Consider the following 18160-nt stretch of genomic DNA (forward strand, 5'->3'; position numbering starts at 1 on the left):
ATGACCAATCACAGCCGAGCTTCTCACTACGACTGTATTTTGTAATAACTACCACTAGATGGCGTCATCAACAACAACATTAGTTGCAGCAGTTATTTTTTTATCCAGTTCTTTCTACAATATTCCATCCACATGTCTTGCTCTTAATAGGCTTACATTATAGAGAACACTTAAGGGAAAAATGGTAAAACAATTTTAAAATGCAAAATATAAAACCATGAACTGAAATCCAGAAAATATGATACATTTTTATTATTATTTCAGCTGCACTTCCACACTTAACCACACCCAACCAAACAGAAGATAACACTTGAAAACACAATAATGTCACCAAACTAAGACATGATTAATACATTTTAAGTGCTTCTGTCGCTTTAAAGCACTTAGAACATCCCTCTTTCACATTTTAGGCACTTCAGATAACTGTTCTTCCTTATCTAACTTTCTAATAAAATTGAAGGTATGACATACAGTACCAAGTCTACAAATCTCCCAAATGTTTTCTATTGCACCGATTATTATCAAAAGTAAACCCTACGCAATGTAGAAATACAGTAAAGTTGATTAAAACAATGTAATACTTTGAGAACTATGAATACAAAGAAGATATGTATCGTGATAAAAGTCCGACTAGAACTCCCATGAGTCCATCCACTTCAGACCAGCCATGTGACTCTTTGGGTTGTGTGCCAAAGGGCCGGTCATGCCATAGGAGAGTGGGTGGAAGAGGTAAAAACTATCAAAGACAAAGAGTTAAGTTACATAAAAATCAGCTATATTTTAAAGATTTTGTGCTGTAATTGGGCTATTTGCTTACCTGTATACAATACTTAAGAGAAGGAGTATTTGAGCAAGGTTTTGTAGCCAGTCTGAATAAGGTGTGCGGAGAAGTAGATCTGTGCTTTTGAACCAAATGTCTAAAGTAATTCCTGTAAGAACACAATACATTATCAACAACACAAAATTAATGTATAAAAGTATTTGAGATTTTATGGATGCGTTCAAACTTTGTACCACATAAGAATTTGGACTAAACCAGAATTAAGCCAGAACTAAAATAGGACCAAATCAAGTCTCCCAGTCCTCATCAGGACTAAACAGGGCTCAAACCAAAACATAACAAAAATGTATGAAGGCACCCTAAGTTGGCACTAGTTATTTTAGTCATACTGTGTTAAGTGTCCCATGTCTGTCTGTATTGGAGGGTTGTTTTTAATCTCACTGTGCATGTGTATGGTGTTGTACATGTGTATAGTGACAATAAATGCATTCTATTCTATTTTATTCTAAACATGAACCAAATCAAATGAATGTATTGTATAGCCCTGTCGAAATAAGTGCAATATATAGATTCTGAAAAAGTCATGATAAATAAAGTGGTATTAATGATTTTATACCACTTTCACAATAACATTAAAGCAGAATAATCTCAGTAAGGGATTCATATTAAACATTATGTGGCCAACTATAAATAAATAGTATAATAAAACACTAAAGTAGTTGGTCCAATAATTAACTTGACATACTGTAGATACTAAATTAGGCTGATGTGATGACATTTAAGAACAAATTTCCACTGAAGTGAAGTAAAGGGACACGATAAATATTGCACCTGGAAAAATATTGCTCATCTAGCATATATTCAATGATAAGTCGATGTAGTAATTATTGTGACAGGCCTAGTATTGTAGTTTTAAAGATTCAAACAGTTTAGCTTCATAATTTAGTAATGGTAGCTATTAAGGATTCATGTTGAAAGCACCGTTTTATGCTTTGGCCAATTTTACTGGAAAAGCAACATTTCTACAACACATGAGGCTCTTGTACAGTCAGTATAAAAGACTCTGCACCGTCAAGTTAATAACATGACAATAATACAGATGTAGTCCTTGTTACCATAGATACAACATTTTATTGCTTATAATCACGTTGCTGGGTTTCAGATGATATCATAACATTCTATAGTCCAATAATATTTAATCCAAGTGGAGCGGGAGCAAAAATGAGGGTCTTGTCACTAATAGAAATGCTAAATATTTGTAAAATTTATCTATTGGTTATTTAATGTCAAAGAACCATCTCAATAGGGAAATCTGGCTCTTGTCCTCCATCTGACAGTATGACATTGTAGAATTTGGAAAGCATGGGAACACATAAAGTCTACCTGTTAGCATGCTGCTAAAGAGCATGGCAGGGAAGTAATGGTGGTAGTAGAGCACCCGGCCCATGGCATAGAAAGGTGTGTAGTGTAGCAGCCAGCCCAAAAGCAGCAGTCCTCCTCCACTTCTGAGAACACGGAGATGCTCTGAAACACAAATGAATGTCCTGCATTAAAATATCACTTAAGAATTATACTGAAGCCAGTATTAAGATGTTTACCTCTTCTCTTTGAGCCCAATGAAAAGCCTCTTTGTACCGTTATCGAGGCAACTGCAGCCATTAACAGATAGAGCACCAAACTGACCAGGTTAATCCACCAGACCACCTGTGGGAGAGTATTACATTACAACTGCTTTGACCCAGGAAACAAATCCCTCTAACACTTGATATACATACAGGGTTTCCCAGCAGGTACACACGGTAATCTGTTTTGTTCACTCCAGAAAACCTTAACCCCTAAAATAAGAAATATTTATTACTAGGGCCCATAATGTTGTTTTGTTTTTAAATGTTTTTCCTCATCAAAAACATACCCAGTAGGGCTGGGTGTTTTTTTTTGCATGCATTGGACGATTACAATTTTTAAATCGATTTTACTCAATGTTAGAGGAGAGACTGCTCTTTCAAACAGGAAAGCTCTTTACATTTTCATTATCATTATCATTGCACCACAGCCCTGCTTGCAAGTAAGAAAATCAGGTGTAAAACAGTTTCATAATAGTCTTCAATTTCACGATTTTGGAATTTTTCAAAATCTTGATTATTAAAAACAAATTAATTGAATTAATTTGATTAATTGCTCACCCCTAATACCCAGAGTTTTGTTTTGTTTCATTCACACGTTTAACACACAAACCCTGTGTGTGGTAATGCAGGAAGTGCTCCACTGTGTTTTTAAACTCCATGCACCTTCACTAGAATCATTTGGAATGATTTTAACCTTGGAATATTCAGTCTCTACTAAACAACAGGTAAAAGGTAGCTGTTAACTTGAAAACTATTGCTTCATGCCAACACGAGGTGGAGCAGAACGTTTGACATTTGAGCTTTGAAGATGTAGAGACAATGAATGAAACAAAAAAAACAAAACAACAGGTATGTTTTTGATGAGGTAGCATTAAAACATGGTTTAAGGCTCACAAGAGACAATTTTGCATAATATAGGACCTTTAAAAATAAATATGTAAAATGTAAATATGTAATTTGATGAACCTGATAGTTGATGGGCCAGTGCCAAGGCTTGGAGTTCATTTCATTGTCTTTTGGCTTTAAACCACTATTTCCCTGGAAAAAATAATATGTTTGTTTAATTATTATACATTATACATTATTGTACATATAAGTGTTTAAATTGTATGTATCTGGCAATATCTTGTCCTTACTCTTAACATGACAATATGGGACTCGATTAAGATCTCCAGAAAGTGTGGCTTTAACACGGAGAGACTAATGTTGGGCACTGGCAGATATAAGGTAAAAAATATTTATAGTTTTAAAGTTTACAGAGTACTTTAGTGCAAAAAAGTAGTAGATTTCTCCTTACATTTAGGATTAACATGATCTTCAATATTCCACTGTGAACTTGGTGTCTCCTTCAAATACGGACTACATGTCACTTCAACCTGTTCCCAGCCCCTAAATAACAATAATTTAAACAATAGTGAGTATATGTTACATTATTTTGACATTTAAAACAAAGAAAAATTGTGATGTACCATTTTGGAAGAGTCTTGCCCGAGGAGTAGAGGACACACCCAGTGGCTCGATGAAAAAGACGAATTTTGCTGCGCAGCACTTTAACCAGGTCCCCACGGCGCCCCCCTGAGACCTGGATCTGCCACAGATCATTACTGTCTCCAGTGCCATTCTAAAGCAAGAGGCATAAATTAATACATAATAATTTACTTTATTACAAAGCATGTATCAGTTAGCATCATGGTAACAAACCCATGCTCATGTAAAAATGCTTTGTGTCTCATTTAAAGGCATTAGAAAACCAATCCAAGTGTGTGAATGTCAAGTGAAAGACAATTAGCTATACAAAAAATATTTTATACACATTGATAAATGGTCTAAAGGTGATGTACCTGATTTTTACTTGTCTTTAAAAAAAAAAAAAATAGAACTAGTTCATTTTAAGCAGCTAGCAGCTAGCATCCTAATAATTTACCGCAGTGAGTTTATAAGCATGTTTCCAGAGTAGTCTTTCTGTCATGCCATTGCTAACAACTAGTGCATCAGTCTTATTTCCTGGTTCAGAGCTGATAAAAACGCTTTAAATAGATGTATATTTATAAATATATCTGTACTGAGGCAACAAATATTACTTTTTTATTTTATTTAAGTTGGTATTTGGAAAAACGAATCCCCAATAAAGCCTAATACATTCATCTTATAAAATGCATTATTCAAATACGTACAATGCCATAGCCTGTAACCTGGAAGTGCTTCTTTGTTAAAGGTGCCTCGTGGAGGTGACTGTGTAAACTACGAGTTGTTCTGTCAATAGAAACAATGTGAACATAGCACCATATTACAGTTTATGACATTTTAACTATGAATCATGGGTGCTTACTCTTTGTGCTCAAGGCGGACAATATCACCATGGCGAACCAGATCAGGATTCTCAGGATGAGCTAAAAAAAGCAGAAAAAACACTGAGCTCTCGAAACACTACTGCTCATATTTCCATTCGTAATTCAGTTTTCTTACAGTTATTGTAATCGTGCTTATGAACCAGCCATAAGTTGTTAAAGTCTTTATGTAAATACGCTGTCACCTAAAAAACGCAAAACAACAAATTATGAGGAAAGAAGATAACATGAGATTTTACACTATTCTTTTTTACACTCACCTGCTGCTGGCGTGCCCCCACTCCCTCTGGATATAAATGCCAATGAGAGTGTAAGTAGCCCCCCGCAATGCGAAGGTTTTTAATAGTGATGGTGGAGCCATACGCCAAGTCTATGTCAGAAAAATAAAAACAAAAACCGTGGACATCAAGAGATTTCCCCATCATAAGAATACAATACACAAAAATTCCATTCACATTCAGGCATAGATGCGTTGTGCAGATTGTTCCCAATGAGACGAGACTGAAAAGCTGAGCTGAAGAATCCATCCCCAGGACCACTGGTAAAAGAGTTCAAACGGTGATTTTAATGTTACATGGGTTGCCAGGAACATTTATTACAGAAAATCCTTACCTTTTGTTCAAAACAACAAAGTGAACTGCAAATATTGTTACATAAAGAAAAAGAGGCAGCAGAATGAGACCACACACACGAGCTATTAGGTGCTTTGCGATGTCGACCTGCCACAAAAAAAAAAAAAAAAAAGAAAAAAAAAGAAATATATATATTTCATTAAAATGCCTACAGGATATTCTATAAGCATTATGAATAGTAAATGTGTGATAGAATTTACCAAGGATAATTTTAAGTCTCCTAATAGTCTCCACAGGTCAGACACTGTGTTCAGTCCTACCAGTGTGATGACAAACAGACCAACAAATTTCACTCCTAAAGCTCCGGCCAAGCTAATCCCAGTGAGTCCCAGCCATAGCCACCAGGAAGCAGAGAACGCACTGAAGAAAAAAAAATACAAAGTTATAAGTCTAGGAGTAAAAGCTAGATTTGAATATAAAAAAAAAAATCTTACCACTGTGCCTGCTGATGAAATTTGACCATACTTAGCACAGCTGTCATAATGAAAAACATGAGGATAGGGTCCAGTAAAATGTACTGGGATATAGTGATGCACCCAGTGTCTGTCAAAGCAAAAGCATGTGTGAAATATATTATAAAGACAACATATGCAAACATCTTAATACAAAATGACCAACCAAATAATAGTAAACACGCAGTGATGAGAGCAGCCGTCTGGGAACGCGACAGTTCCAGCACAGTGAGGTAGGCAAGGATTGGGAGAAAAGAGCCAAGGAGGGCACAGAACTGTGGGAATAAAAAGAATTTAAAAGGCACACTATGCAACTTTTCTGGTCTGGAGTCAGCTATCTGCTTGTCGCTATAGAAATGTTATTGCATTCATATTGTAAGCAGGGTCCTCCTCTCTACAGATCTGATCTGTAACTTGGACTGGTCACATCAACTGTTTGTCTCCATGTAGACTGAGAAGTTTAAAGTCACGCCATGGGACAGTTTAGGCAAAGCAATAACATCTCCATGGAGACAAGCAGGACCCTACACCAGAAAAATTAAATAAGATTAATAGTAGTTATTTTTATCCAAAAAAAATTATTGGTTTATAAATGAAAGAATATTATGATAATATAATAATTTAGTAATAAAACATTTGTACCCATCCATTAAAGTTTATCAGACGTACCCCTCTCATTCCCCAGTAGTTGTGATGCTCGTATCTATCTCCTGGTTTCACGAATGGAAAAGAACCATCATAACCAGTCATGTAACCAGCAAGACCTATTAACATCTGAAAAACATCAAAGTGTTAAGCCAACCCACTATGAAAACAAATATATAAACAACAATAAATGTACACATTTCCTTGTACCTTCCCAAGAGGAGGATGCACATCAAAGAAGAAAGTCCTGTTTATATAGTAGCTTCCCATTTTCCCAAAGTGTGTCTCATCCCAGCTGGAAAAACAACATATAAGGATGATGACACACAGAACTGATGCACTTGCAGTTTTTTACTTGTGTAATAGACTGACTCACCACACGTGCGGGGGCTCCAAGATCTTGTACATGCGTGTGGAGAAAGAGATGCCCGCCACCACAGGAAGAAGGACTTTGCTGGATGTTTGACCTCCATACAGGTCTGAGCACCCATCGGTGGTCCCATTTGAGGACAAGGTGTCATCTTGTGTTTTGGACAAGTGTGTGACTGGATTTTGTGCCCGTTTTAAGCTGGCAGAGTGTTTCCGATGTCGCAGTAATGTATTGTCCATTTGATTTTTGCTCAGAGTGGCACATTCTTCTGCCATTTGAGACAATCTTCTTTATGAAATGTTCAGATCCTCCTCCAGCCAAGAAGAGGTTTACTTTGGTGCTAACAAACATATGAAAATGAAGGTTACTTAAAGAAGCATCATGTAAGTTTTCTGGTGGGAGATCTGTCATTGCTGCCTCTATAGAGTTGTTATTGTGTTGTCTGGAGTGTTCCACGTTATACCAGTAAATATATCGATCTTGCATTTGATAAATAATGTTATATCTCCACGAATATAAACATATAAGTGCCCTCCACCAGAAAAGTTACAAAAAGCAAAAGAAACGAAAACTACACTGCATTATAACGGGCTCGTATGTCAACTGTTGTGATTGCCATAGTGACACTTGAGTTGCAGTTGATAGGGCAACACTGACGCACGCAAACGTCCTCACGCAAGCGTCGTAAACAATGACCTTGATACAACTGTATAGTTTTACTAACATTACATGCATCTACCTATTACAGGTCGAGATCCCATGGCTGAAATACCTTCATTAGCAACAACACAGCGGCGGCATGAGTGGAGTGGACACAAGCACAAGTGGACGACACGGTACAACGGGAAGGGGTTTCTGGGAGCTGTAGGCCAACACGCTGAAAGGCAAAGGCGAGGTCCACGAAAAGGAACACAAATCCCCAGAATTCCCCTGGAGAAAAACATGGAAGCTATGGAAAAATTAGTGTGAGGTTTATTATTGTCCACTAGAGGGCGATGATATTATATGTAAAATACAATAGGCCTAAAATAAAAAAAAACAAAAACATGTAATTGAACATAATTCCTGATTTAAGTAAAAATAAAGTAAGAAGCATGTTAATAAACTATAAGACATAATGCCTGCCAAGAAGAGGGTATTTATCCTGCATAAGTTCATAAGTCTATACACATTATTTTGCTGGCCTGACAAATCCAGAATGATCTCACTGTAATGTTTATACCGATTGATATCACATCTTCATAAAATGCTTAAGAAGTGTGCATGCTGGACCCCAGGCAATTCTTTTCAATGAAATGTGAAAAAAAAAATTCCCACAACATTTATGTATATCTTTTTTATTTTGATGACTGAAAAAACATGACAGTCAAAAGGTAACCAAAATTAAAGAGCATATTTTCAATGACCATAGATTTACCACTAAAATGAGACTTACAGAAAAACGTGATGATGTTAATGAGTTTTTATAAGAAACTGCTTATATAATATATGTATGTTAATCTGCTGGTGTAATGTCCAAAGGTATCCCAGGATGTTACACTTGAGTATGAAAAACCCAAATCTAAACAGATCATGGGTGACAGATACATTCATGATGGAGTAGAAATGCTCAAACACTAATCATTAATCCCAACGTTGTGCTGCACACATGTGCTTGCATTTCAAAGTCTTTCCAAAGGCAAAAGTTTGTCAAACAGTGCTGTCACTTCCAAAAATATATTTCATTGTCTGCTCCACAGGGCAGGATACATCTTCTGGTACAGTGTCAGCCACTCCCCTCACACTAAAGATACATTTGTACAAACATGTATACATCTACATATGTTATGTGTTATAACAAAATACTGATTGAACTATAATGCAGAATATGTAACAAAAATAATACATTGTGCTAGAACTGTACACAAATTATCAAACCTTTTTCTGTGATTAGAAATGCACATAAAGAAATGGGTTGGTGATCCAAATGTGTTTTACTGCAGTGAAAACTGAAACAAGTGCATGGAAACATGGGAATACGGTGAGGATTGAATTCTTTATAGAAAAAAACTGGTAAAAAGATAAATACATGGAGCAGACGAGTACTCACTTTGCCTTGAGTCACAAAAACATAATTTAGACAATTATACATTTACAATCTTTTAGTCACACATCATGAAAGGAAGTGTTCTGTGTTCATTGTCTAGATGTGCATTTGTCTTATAGGCAACTGTGGCATCAGTTTACATTTTATTGGCCCTTGTATCAACTTAAATCATTAACTTTATAAATATTATAATGTATTTATAATCACTCTGAAGTTATATTGGCTGGGATCTTCCTTTACCTCAATCTGGTACAGACATACAATACATTTGAAATGTTGTGGTCAGACAAGAGGAGTAACGTATGCCATCTGAAATCTACTTGGTTTGCAGAGGCCCGTCAGAACAAAATAATAAATAAGCAGTTAAGAAACAGGAAACACTGTCAATATGGTGACATAGAGTTGTAGAAAACAGTCCACAGAATCCCTTTAAGGCAATAGAAAAGTAATGAAGCCTATCCCACGTGAAGCCTTCAGTGTTCAGTTTAGGTTAACCAGCGTGTAATTCATGTGAGTACTATGAACGGGCGGGGTGGGGGGTGGGTTTAGGGATGTCTCTGCATTGCTGTAGTTGAGTGCTGTATAGTCTATAGAGCAGCAGAAGGCCCTCCTCAGTCACCGTCTTTCCTCTTGTCTGTGGCTGTGGGTCTCTCGGGGATGGCGGGGATACATTTGTGCGGCTGGGCAGATGCCACGAAGCCAGGCAGACAGGTGCACTTGTACGAGCCCTCAGTGTTGGAGCACAGTCCATTCTGACACAGAGGAACCTTGTCGCTGATGTCCTCGCACTCATTTATGTCTGCACAGAAACAAGTTTGGTCAGACCAGCTGCCTGTACATCTGTCACACTGACCTTATGCATTCTATCTGATACGTGGCCTTAGATAACCTTAACTCAGTAGTATAATTTGGTTGTTGTTGTTGTTTTGTATAAACTTTTAAACATTTATTCAAAAAGCACTTGTGGCCTTGTCTTGCGGGCCAGCAGCCTTTCCATAACAAACACTTTTATTGGTACTACTTTTTATATCTCGTCCATTTACTTAAATTGCAGATGCCGTCATGTTGTGTGTTAGCTGGCTACAATCTCACCATCTGAATTTGCGACTGACCTGAACTGTTCTAAATGAGATCCATAAGTATATAGTCAAATATTGTGTTTCTGTTTTGGCCTTGGAGTGAATTATCTTTGGCTTTTACAGCATGGGAGGTCTGATTGTCATTTTATAAGAGTATCTGCAATGACCTCCTCTTTGTTTATATCTTGTTCAGCTGAAAAAAATGCTGGTGATGATATTTTTACAAGCAGAAATGGCATGGCCCGCACAGCTCCCACGTGTTTCCACAGTTGGTTTTTCGGGGGGAACCGCCTGACCTCGAAGCTGATAAGTTGTGTTCCAACAGACTATTGTAATCATAGAGTTTCATTATGACAAGAGAGTCTCACATTCCTACAAAACAAACAGCACACTTAAAGACATTACAGCTCTAGTAATTGACCGATGGCTCTAATTCAAGGCCTTCTTTCCTTGGCAGATCTGAAGGAGGTAAATTCTGGCCAGAAGTTAAATTAGTGGTTTTGAGGAGTTGCATTGCTTTCATTAGTTTCCAATAAAACATAGTCTAATGCAAGGATGTTAAGCCCTGCCTTGAGCTGGATGATTTAGTGTGCTAGAACTTTACTGGCCAACACACTAGAAACCACAGCAAAGAGTTTACTGTGGCTGATCTAAACGTCAAGTCAGATCAAGTAAATCATTTCCGGGGGTTATAAATAATTTTGCATTGCATTTTTTGTCAGAACTTACCAATACATGCCATCTTGTTCAAGTTAAGTTCATAGCCATCAAAGCAGTCGCAGGTGTATCCTTCCCTCACCCGGACACAGCGGCCATTTTCACAGCCGTTTAAAACTCCACATTCTTCTGCTCGTAGTCCTTCAAAACCTTCATACCGCTCTGTAGAAAGACATCATAGAATTGTTCATTTTGAAAGCTTAATGTAGAACTAAACACAAAATCAACTTTTTTTTGCTTCTAAAGGGTGTATATGGTCTTTTAATTGTATTATTCACTGTTCATAGTGCCTTCTTGGTCATTTAAGTGCAAACTAGGTCAGTTTGCAGTGTGCTAGTCAAAACCATGTAAAAATTTGTGTATCCTGGCTCCAGTGGCCCCTGCAATTTTAAGTGCTTGGTGACATCACGCAAGACTACCTTGATTACAGCCTGGTGTTTCTGATTACAAACACCTTGCTGCAGGGGCAGAGTTTGAAGTGTGGATACCTGTTAGACCAATCACACTGTTCCTTATACCTCCAGACCCTGCCCCTCCTCTCCCCTCACTCTCTCCTTGAGTCCTTCAGGTACTGCCCAATTTAGCAGCTCTAGTTGAAATGTGATTGTGGGCAGAATCAAAAGGCTTTCAAAAAGGACTATTTTGTTTGTATAATTGGATACTGTCTTCTTTAAAAATATGCTTAAAAATGAAGTTGGGCTGGAACATTTATAGTTTAATTATACACGTATGGACACTTATTATATTTATGCATAAAAAAGGTCTCACCAGTAAAGTCCACTGGTCTTGGTGGTTGCTCTCTGGGTCGGTGAACTGGAACCCTGACGGGAGGCTGTCTGACGCTGTAGTCATTGTCATTGAAGAGAGGAACACTATCAGGAACTTCATAGGGACCTGCCGGGTTTCCGTAGTTGTCCCAGTATGGTGGTACAAAAGGCTCAGTCTCGTCATCTGGTCCCTCTACCCCGTATTCATAACCAGGGCGCTCTCTCAGACTGTCGCTGCCTCCTCTCCGTGGCAAGTTGCACATTATGGCATAGTCCTCTAAATACACAAAAAAACATACTGGTTTTAGAGTCTTTGAGTAGGGTGCGTTTACACTCTAGAATTTGTTGAGGGCGGAGGGCTGGGGTTTACAATTTTTGAAGAAATATCCAAACCTGAATGTTGAATCTAATTATCATTTGTTAGGAACTGGCTCTACAAACATGAATCCTTTCAGCTGACAACAATCACATTTTTAGTGTTGAATAATGGCACAGCTATTTTCCTTTTGCTTATTTATGTTAGCAGAGAAGATGTTGAAATTTGTGCCAGTTTTTCTTTCACATTGATAGGCTCGGCAATTATGGAAATATTGGCCATAAACCAGGTCAACAAATCTACAATCAGACAGTTACACGGAAAATTCCAAAAAAGAATTCTGACCTACCCCCTGTACTGTAGGAATTTTACAATTTTGTGATGTCACGTGAACACAACCTATTGACAGGGTAGTGTTGTCACAATACTAAAACTCGATTTCGATACTAAGGAAGACTAGACTTGATACTCTATACCGATACAGCGATAATAATAAAACTCTTTCTTTAGACAATAGAATGTCATTTTCAACATTAAGTCATAGCACTTTCTTTTATTTTACCATATGGGCTCTGTGTAATCTCTTAGTTGTCCATAGTTGTCTATAGTTTTATAGTGGTTCATGGGTGTATACTAGTCTATGCAGTCTTACGTACTTGTTGTAATGCAGCTTAAGAACATTCTAAATATGTCCTGTGAATGTGACTTTTTTAGTATAGATACTTTCTCAAATTAATTAATTGATATCCCACTTTAAGTTCTCACCAGAGTCTTTCCTGGGGCAGAAGGCACATTGCCCACTCCAGGCCACCCCGAACAGACAGCAGCACTCAGTGTACGTGGTTCTCTGCCCTTGCAGCGGCTCGGAGCACATGTTATCACCTTCCAAACGCTGCCAGCAGATGTCCATGTGCACGTCGTGGTCAGGCTCTGCGATTTCTGCAACAAAACACTGAGTTACATCAAACTGACGAGTAAAAAAAAAATCACATATTTTTCCTCATATTGATCACAATTTTCAATCAGATTGGATCTTATTAAAAACAAATAAAATCAATCAATATTCATTTCCTGAAAATAAACACACAAGGCTTTTGAAAAATGAACTCAGCTCCAAACCACATGCTTTTACTGATAGGGCTGGCTGTAGGCCTCCATTAAAAAGTCCCAAGCTGCTCATTGACAATTAGAGATGACTAAATCTCGATTAAAATTTGATTCATTGCAGAAACATACTGCCAAGCTTGAGCTGGACTCATATTTAGAACAAAAGTGACTCTGTGTGTGCTTCCACTATTTGTTTACTTTTGTTTATAAATATGTGTTAACGTGTGTGGCTAACCTGTGGTGTTGAGGCTAATACAGCGGCGCCGCGTGCTGTCGAGCACTAATGGAGGACTACAAAAACAGTTGAAAGAGCCGGCAGTGTTGACACATACTCCGTCCACACACATATTACCCAGCTCGCACTCATCATAATCTGAAATAATATTACAACATAAACATTCATATTTCATTGTGTTTGGGGAAAATGTTATTGGAGATCTGGGGCCCCTTTCTTACCCACACACTCTAGGCGGATGTTGTCGTAGTAAAAGCCAGATCGACAGTAGCAGGTATAGGTTGAAAACAGATTGGAGCACTGTCCGTTCTTACAGATGTCTGGTCCAAACATTTCACATTCGTTGGCATCTATTTGACAAGAGTTTAAAATATAGTCATGCTCACAGTCTGTGCAAAGAATGGAGGTGGTGATGTACAGTTTATGTACAAAGAAGACAGTAGTTTCCTAAATGTAGATCATTAATAGAAGTGATGAGTACCTATATAGGGGCGCCGGTCTCCCAGAGCTTGTACCTTCGAAACTGACACAGATAATAGTCCACTGCCATGAGGGCACAGCTGGTTATAGTCATCTGAAACAAAAGGTCCATGTCAGGTAGAGCAAAGATGATAGCTTTACATTTGATAAATTACATGACTAAACTACCTCTGTTGCAGTATTGCTCTGCTCCTAAGTCTGTTGGTTGTAAGACATTTAACTTGTAATTTACTAAGGTAAATAATAAGTCTGTCATACCTCTCCCTAGGACCGGGCAGGCGTGGATCTCACAGTTGTCCCCCCAGCCTGCTCCCACGGTGCAGCAGCACTCCTGTTTGGTCACGTTTCGGGACAAGACGTTATCGCAGAAGTTGGCATCGTTCAGATTGTAGTAGCACTCCTTCCTTTCTTCAGACGTAGAAACAGAAGGAAGAAGAGGAGGTTTGGCCACTATATCATCTGTAAGAAAGAGAGGTTAGTGTGAGGTACTGGCCACATAACAGTGTGTGTGTTTTTTATTTTGACTAACAAAAAATATATTGAATAGTTTGTTGTTTTCACCTGCAAAGTGTGTTTCTAGAAAAAACGATTTTTAATTATCACTATGGTAGTGGTTACAGCGGGTGCATGCCTTAAGTAGGTAGTGCCTTGGCTCTGGCACTGCTGAGCGCGCGCATTCACCCAGAGGCATGGGCTCAGGCATCTCACCCTTAAGCTGCTGGCTTAGCCAAATGGAAACACTGGCATGTGAGTCAACACACCATTCACTCTCACATGATTGATTAACACACGTCAAAAGCAAACAGTGGAATGTGGCAAAAAGCTACACAAAGGCATAGCTGGGGTTTAGTGGCCAGGCAAGAGGAAAAACATCCCCAGTGAGAGAGCGCCGCTTAATAATGTAAATAGACCCAATTTGTGTACACATACGCCTATCACACTGCACACATTGTGGATTTCCATGAATGAAGATCTCTCTAACAAATGCTTACATTCTCATGGGCACCTAATACGACACAAAGGATGGGCTAATGGTGCCAAGTGCCTACTGGTACACCTTCAATGTGTTTGTCTTACTGGAAATAGGTTTATACGCCCTGGGGTTATTTGGCAAATTCTACTACAGCATTCACTTTATTATTATCCTTAAGGATTAGGCCAATTTTTGGAGGCAGTCCACCCAGTCATAGCATCAGCCTGGAATGGAAACAGCCAGGTCAAGAGATCCCCTGGACAAAGGTGGAGTTAAGTCATGTCCACCTCGTCATCCTCAGTGTTTGCATAATGACAGACGGCTCATTAAATCAGGGAAAACTGGGTGTCGGAGCGGCGGGACGGACGGCGGCCGTGATCCCCGGGCTCTTACCGACAGGGCGGCACTGGCTGCTTATGGGATCAAATTCCTCATTGGCGCTGGGGCAGAAGCACAGGAAGCTGCCGTCGTGGTTCTCACAGAGGGCCTCCCCACACCGCGCCTCGCTCATCTCACACTCGTTCACGTCTGAGAAAGAAGGGACAGCAGGGTGTCAGGCCAACACCAGGCATGTACACAGGCGCAGAGGTCAGGGAGAGGTCACACTGTCACGGCAACAGGTGACACAAAAAATGACCTCAAAATTAGCACCAAAGCCAGTAGTGTAATCAAGTGATATAAATATATAAATATATGGTAAATGCTAAACTCACAGGCACTGGCCTGACACACAACTGTGGCTATTTTTTGCATCTTAAAGGCATAGGAGAATACATAGTAAAAATATACTACTTATTCTTGAATCCTACTGTGCAATAATGATAGAACATTAACCTATTGACAATAAGCAGTGTATAGTAACACTAAACATTAGCTTGTTGAAGTAAGCATGTATTCTCAGCAGACACGTACCCACACATCTGGTCATGTCTCCTGGGGGGTTGGTGTAGCCTTGGTCGCACTGGCAGCGGAACGAGCCGTCCGTGTTCTCGCACATGCCGTTGTTCCCACAGATGGTTTCATTGAGGCACTCGTCGATATCTGCAGAAATAAAATATGTCCATAAGAGGCGAGTGTCATCATAACAATTACACTAAGCTGCCTCTGGAAACACACAACTCCACTTCCAAAATCATCAGCTCTATATAATTGTGACTCTACTAAAACAACACAGCACATGCATAGCAAAACATGACATTGGAAATAACTGTATGTTGTAAGATAAGACACTGATGTATTAATATTATTTCAAACATTATTAAATTGGTTAACTACGGGTGTTGCGTTATATTAAAGTAGTCATTAAGCTTAAAGTGTTCGGTTTAGGTCTATACACTCAAAAGTATTGAAAATCTGATACTAAACGATACTAAAGCAAGTATCGAAACTAGATGTTCATTAGAGCAGGTATCAATACTAAAAGGTTCACAGTAATTGGACAAAATTGAACCTTTCCTGAATAGCTTTAGAATTACCTTGAGCTGTGTCAGACCAAGTATAAGACCACATAGACTAATGAACAAGTGTTTATTTTGTGATTGTGGTGTCAGTATTGAGTAATGAGTCTATTCTTTAGTATCAAAACCAAGTTTGAAATTTTAGGCTCATGGTAACACTATATAAATATATTTTTCCAATATAAAGGAGATGACCAATCTTGATGCTAATAAAGCTATACTCTCTACATTTGGTTCCTAGCTGACATTTGAATATAAGCTGATTACCCATGACCTTCTGAGACATTCTGCCGATGGACTGGCCAACCAGTGAACCGTCAATGAAAATTTTGGGATAATAGAAATATGTATGTATTTGCCCGCTGGGTAATTATTCATACAGAAATTCTTTGTTTTTGTATGTCAGTCATAGAAAAATTGGCATTTGTATGAGAAGGTTTGGGCTAAAAAATAACACATTACAATCCATCAGTGTTGATCTGCTCATTGTCTAAAGCAGGGGGTTGAATTGTGGCATTTCACTCTTCAAGCCGATCATATTTCTCTGCAGTATTTTGGACTCTACATACTGTTAAAATGAGCCTGAACCAAATGGGTATTATTAAAAAGCGTGCAGATTTTCTTACAGTTCAAACAACAGATGAAAGTGGCTCAGCTCCAGAGTGTGAGATGTGGCAGGGGCAGAGCTGTGAGCCATTAAATCTGAAACACTGTGACAGACTGGCTTGTCATTTGTCATTTTTGGAGCGCCATGCCACTAAGACCCACTGTCATATGACCACCCTCCATTTTAGATGATGCCATGACAACTCATGTTTTAAAGACAGAAGTACAACAGTACCCATAGCCACTTATTATAATGGTTTTATTTATGACCTGTTTTATTCAGATCATGTTTACTGTTTAGAATAGGATCCAAATCTCACATCTGTGCCACATGTATCAAACGGTTTATCATCCAGGGGCAACAGAAATATTTATAATGAGTGGATATATGACGTGAAAACCAGCATGCTTCATCAGACCTTACAAGAGACTAAAGATGAGGAATGTGCCCAGTGCATATACAGAATGAAAACTGGCATTAGCTAAAGGTGACCTAGGTTACACATCTGGTTTAATGCAAGAATGCTACTGAAAATGCTAGATAATTTGTTGTATCAATTTAAAGTAAGCTTTAAAATGTCTATACTAATAAAGACCTATTTATGTTGCAGATACAACAGGATTAATATAATTTAAACCCAAAATGAAATCTTAAAGCTCCTATATTATGGAAAAAATGGGTCTTGTGAGGTTTAAGCCATGTTAGAATATTGCTACCTCATAAAAAACTACTTGGAGTAGTATTTTGTTTCATTCACACATGTTTGAGTAACCCTTTATTATTATTCTAAATCTCGAAATCTCAAAATACTATGTTCCACCTTGTGATGTAATGTAGTGGTTTGCAAGTTCCATCTACCTTTTACTTCATATTTAGTAGAGATTGCAAATTCCAGGACTGAAATTATCCAAATGATTCTACTTCCTGTATTGCCGCATGACATCACAAGTATTTTCAGTTTGAGAGAAGAACTCAGCCTAAATATGCAGTTTTTTTCTGTTAAGCATGTGTGAATGAAATAAAACACAACTCCAGGGATGTTTTTGTTGAAGAAACAACATTATAACATAGATCAGAAAATAGTATAATATGAGCCCTTTAAGTATGAATTATTTAAAGGTGAAGTCTTTTGTTCATCTTCTCGGAGTAATAATATTGATTTCTTACCAATCAGACTCACTTTATCCAGACTTGGGCTCAGGATAAAGAGTACAGTAACCTTAGAACTATTGATTTTCTCACACATGGAATTTTATTTAAATATTTATTTTTACATAATGTTTTCAATTGCCAAAAAGATATTGAAACACAATCTCTGTAGAAAAGGACTTCCACAGGACATTGGCTACAAACAGGAGGGCTGAGGGCCAGAAAAACCTTGTGGAGTTTTAGCCCACAGTTGGGACAGACAGGCTACTTCCTGTGTACAACTAGCTAAGTCCTTCGCCGCAGCTGTCAGCGTTCCTGTCTTGACTTGGCACTT

At 38.2% G+C, this 18160-nt stretch overlaps 2 protein-coding genes across 4 annotated transcripts in view; both read right to left on the reverse strand.

Annotated features, from left to right (window-relative positions):
• Positions 1-229: 229 nt before the first annotated feature.
• On the reverse strand, positions 230-7725 carry pomt2 (protein-O-mannosyltransferase 2). 2 transcript variants are annotated; one of them, XM_033988509.2, is made up of 22 exons: positions 7626-7725; positions 6860-7193; positions 6694-6778; positions 6508-6612; positions 6005-6113; positions 5821-5929; positions 5587-5746; positions 5367-5473; positions 5210-5292; positions 5015-5124; positions 4873-4939; positions 4736-4796; positions 4581-4659; positions 3876-4027; positions 3704-3795; positions 3543-3619; positions 3373-3444; positions 2557-2616; positions 2380-2485; positions 2165-2305; positions 818-929; positions 230-736 (listed from the first exon to the last, which is right to left on the reverse strand). In XM_033988509.2, the coding sequence occupies exons 2-22, from the start codon at positions 7126-7128 to the stop codon at positions 631-633; spliced, it is 2262 nt and encodes a 753-aa protein (XP_033844400.1). In that variant the 5' UTR covers positions 7129-7193; positions 7626-7725; the 3' UTR covers positions 230-630. The 2 variants fall into 2 exon arrangements, with proteins under 2 accessions (XP_033844400.1, XP_055086898.1); XM_055230923.1 differs by having other exon boundaries at positions 7593-7693.
• A 449-nt stretch (positions 7726-8174) lies between these two features.
• The window catches only part of LOC117390062 (latent-transforming growth factor beta-binding protein 2-like), an 86057-nt gene continuing 76071 nt past the window's right edge, over positions 8175-18160 (reverse strand). For both annotated transcript variants that reach the window (XM_033987698.2, XM_033987699.2), the window contains 10 exons: positions 15526-15654; positions 15007-15141; positions 13899-14099; positions 13642-13734; positions 13382-13510; positions 13161-13298; positions 12584-12757; positions 11504-11779; positions 10748-10897; positions 8175-9738 (listed from right to left, as the gene is read on the reverse strand). In XM_033987698.2, coding sequence (XP_033843589.1) covers positions 9551-9738; positions 10748-10897; positions 11504-11779; positions 12584-12757; positions 13161-13298; positions 13382-13510; positions 13642-13734; positions 13899-14099; positions 15007-15141; positions 15526-15654 — 1613 coding nt within the window. In that variant the 3' untranslated portion in view covers positions 8175-9550. The remainder of the gene's footprint in view (positions 9739-10747; positions 10898-11503; positions 11780-12583; positions 12758-13160; positions 13299-13381; positions 13511-13641; positions 13735-13898; positions 14100-15006; positions 15142-15525; positions 15655-18160) is intronic.

This window comes from Periophthalmus magnuspinnatus, chromosome 22 (assembly GCF_009829125.3).
Source record: "Periophthalmus magnuspinnatus isolate fPerMag1 chromosome 22, fPerMag1.2.pri, whole genome shotgun sequence".
Lineage (NCBI taxonomy): Eukaryota > Metazoa > Chordata > Actinopteri > Gobiiformes > Gobiidae > Periophthalmus > Periophthalmus magnuspinnatus.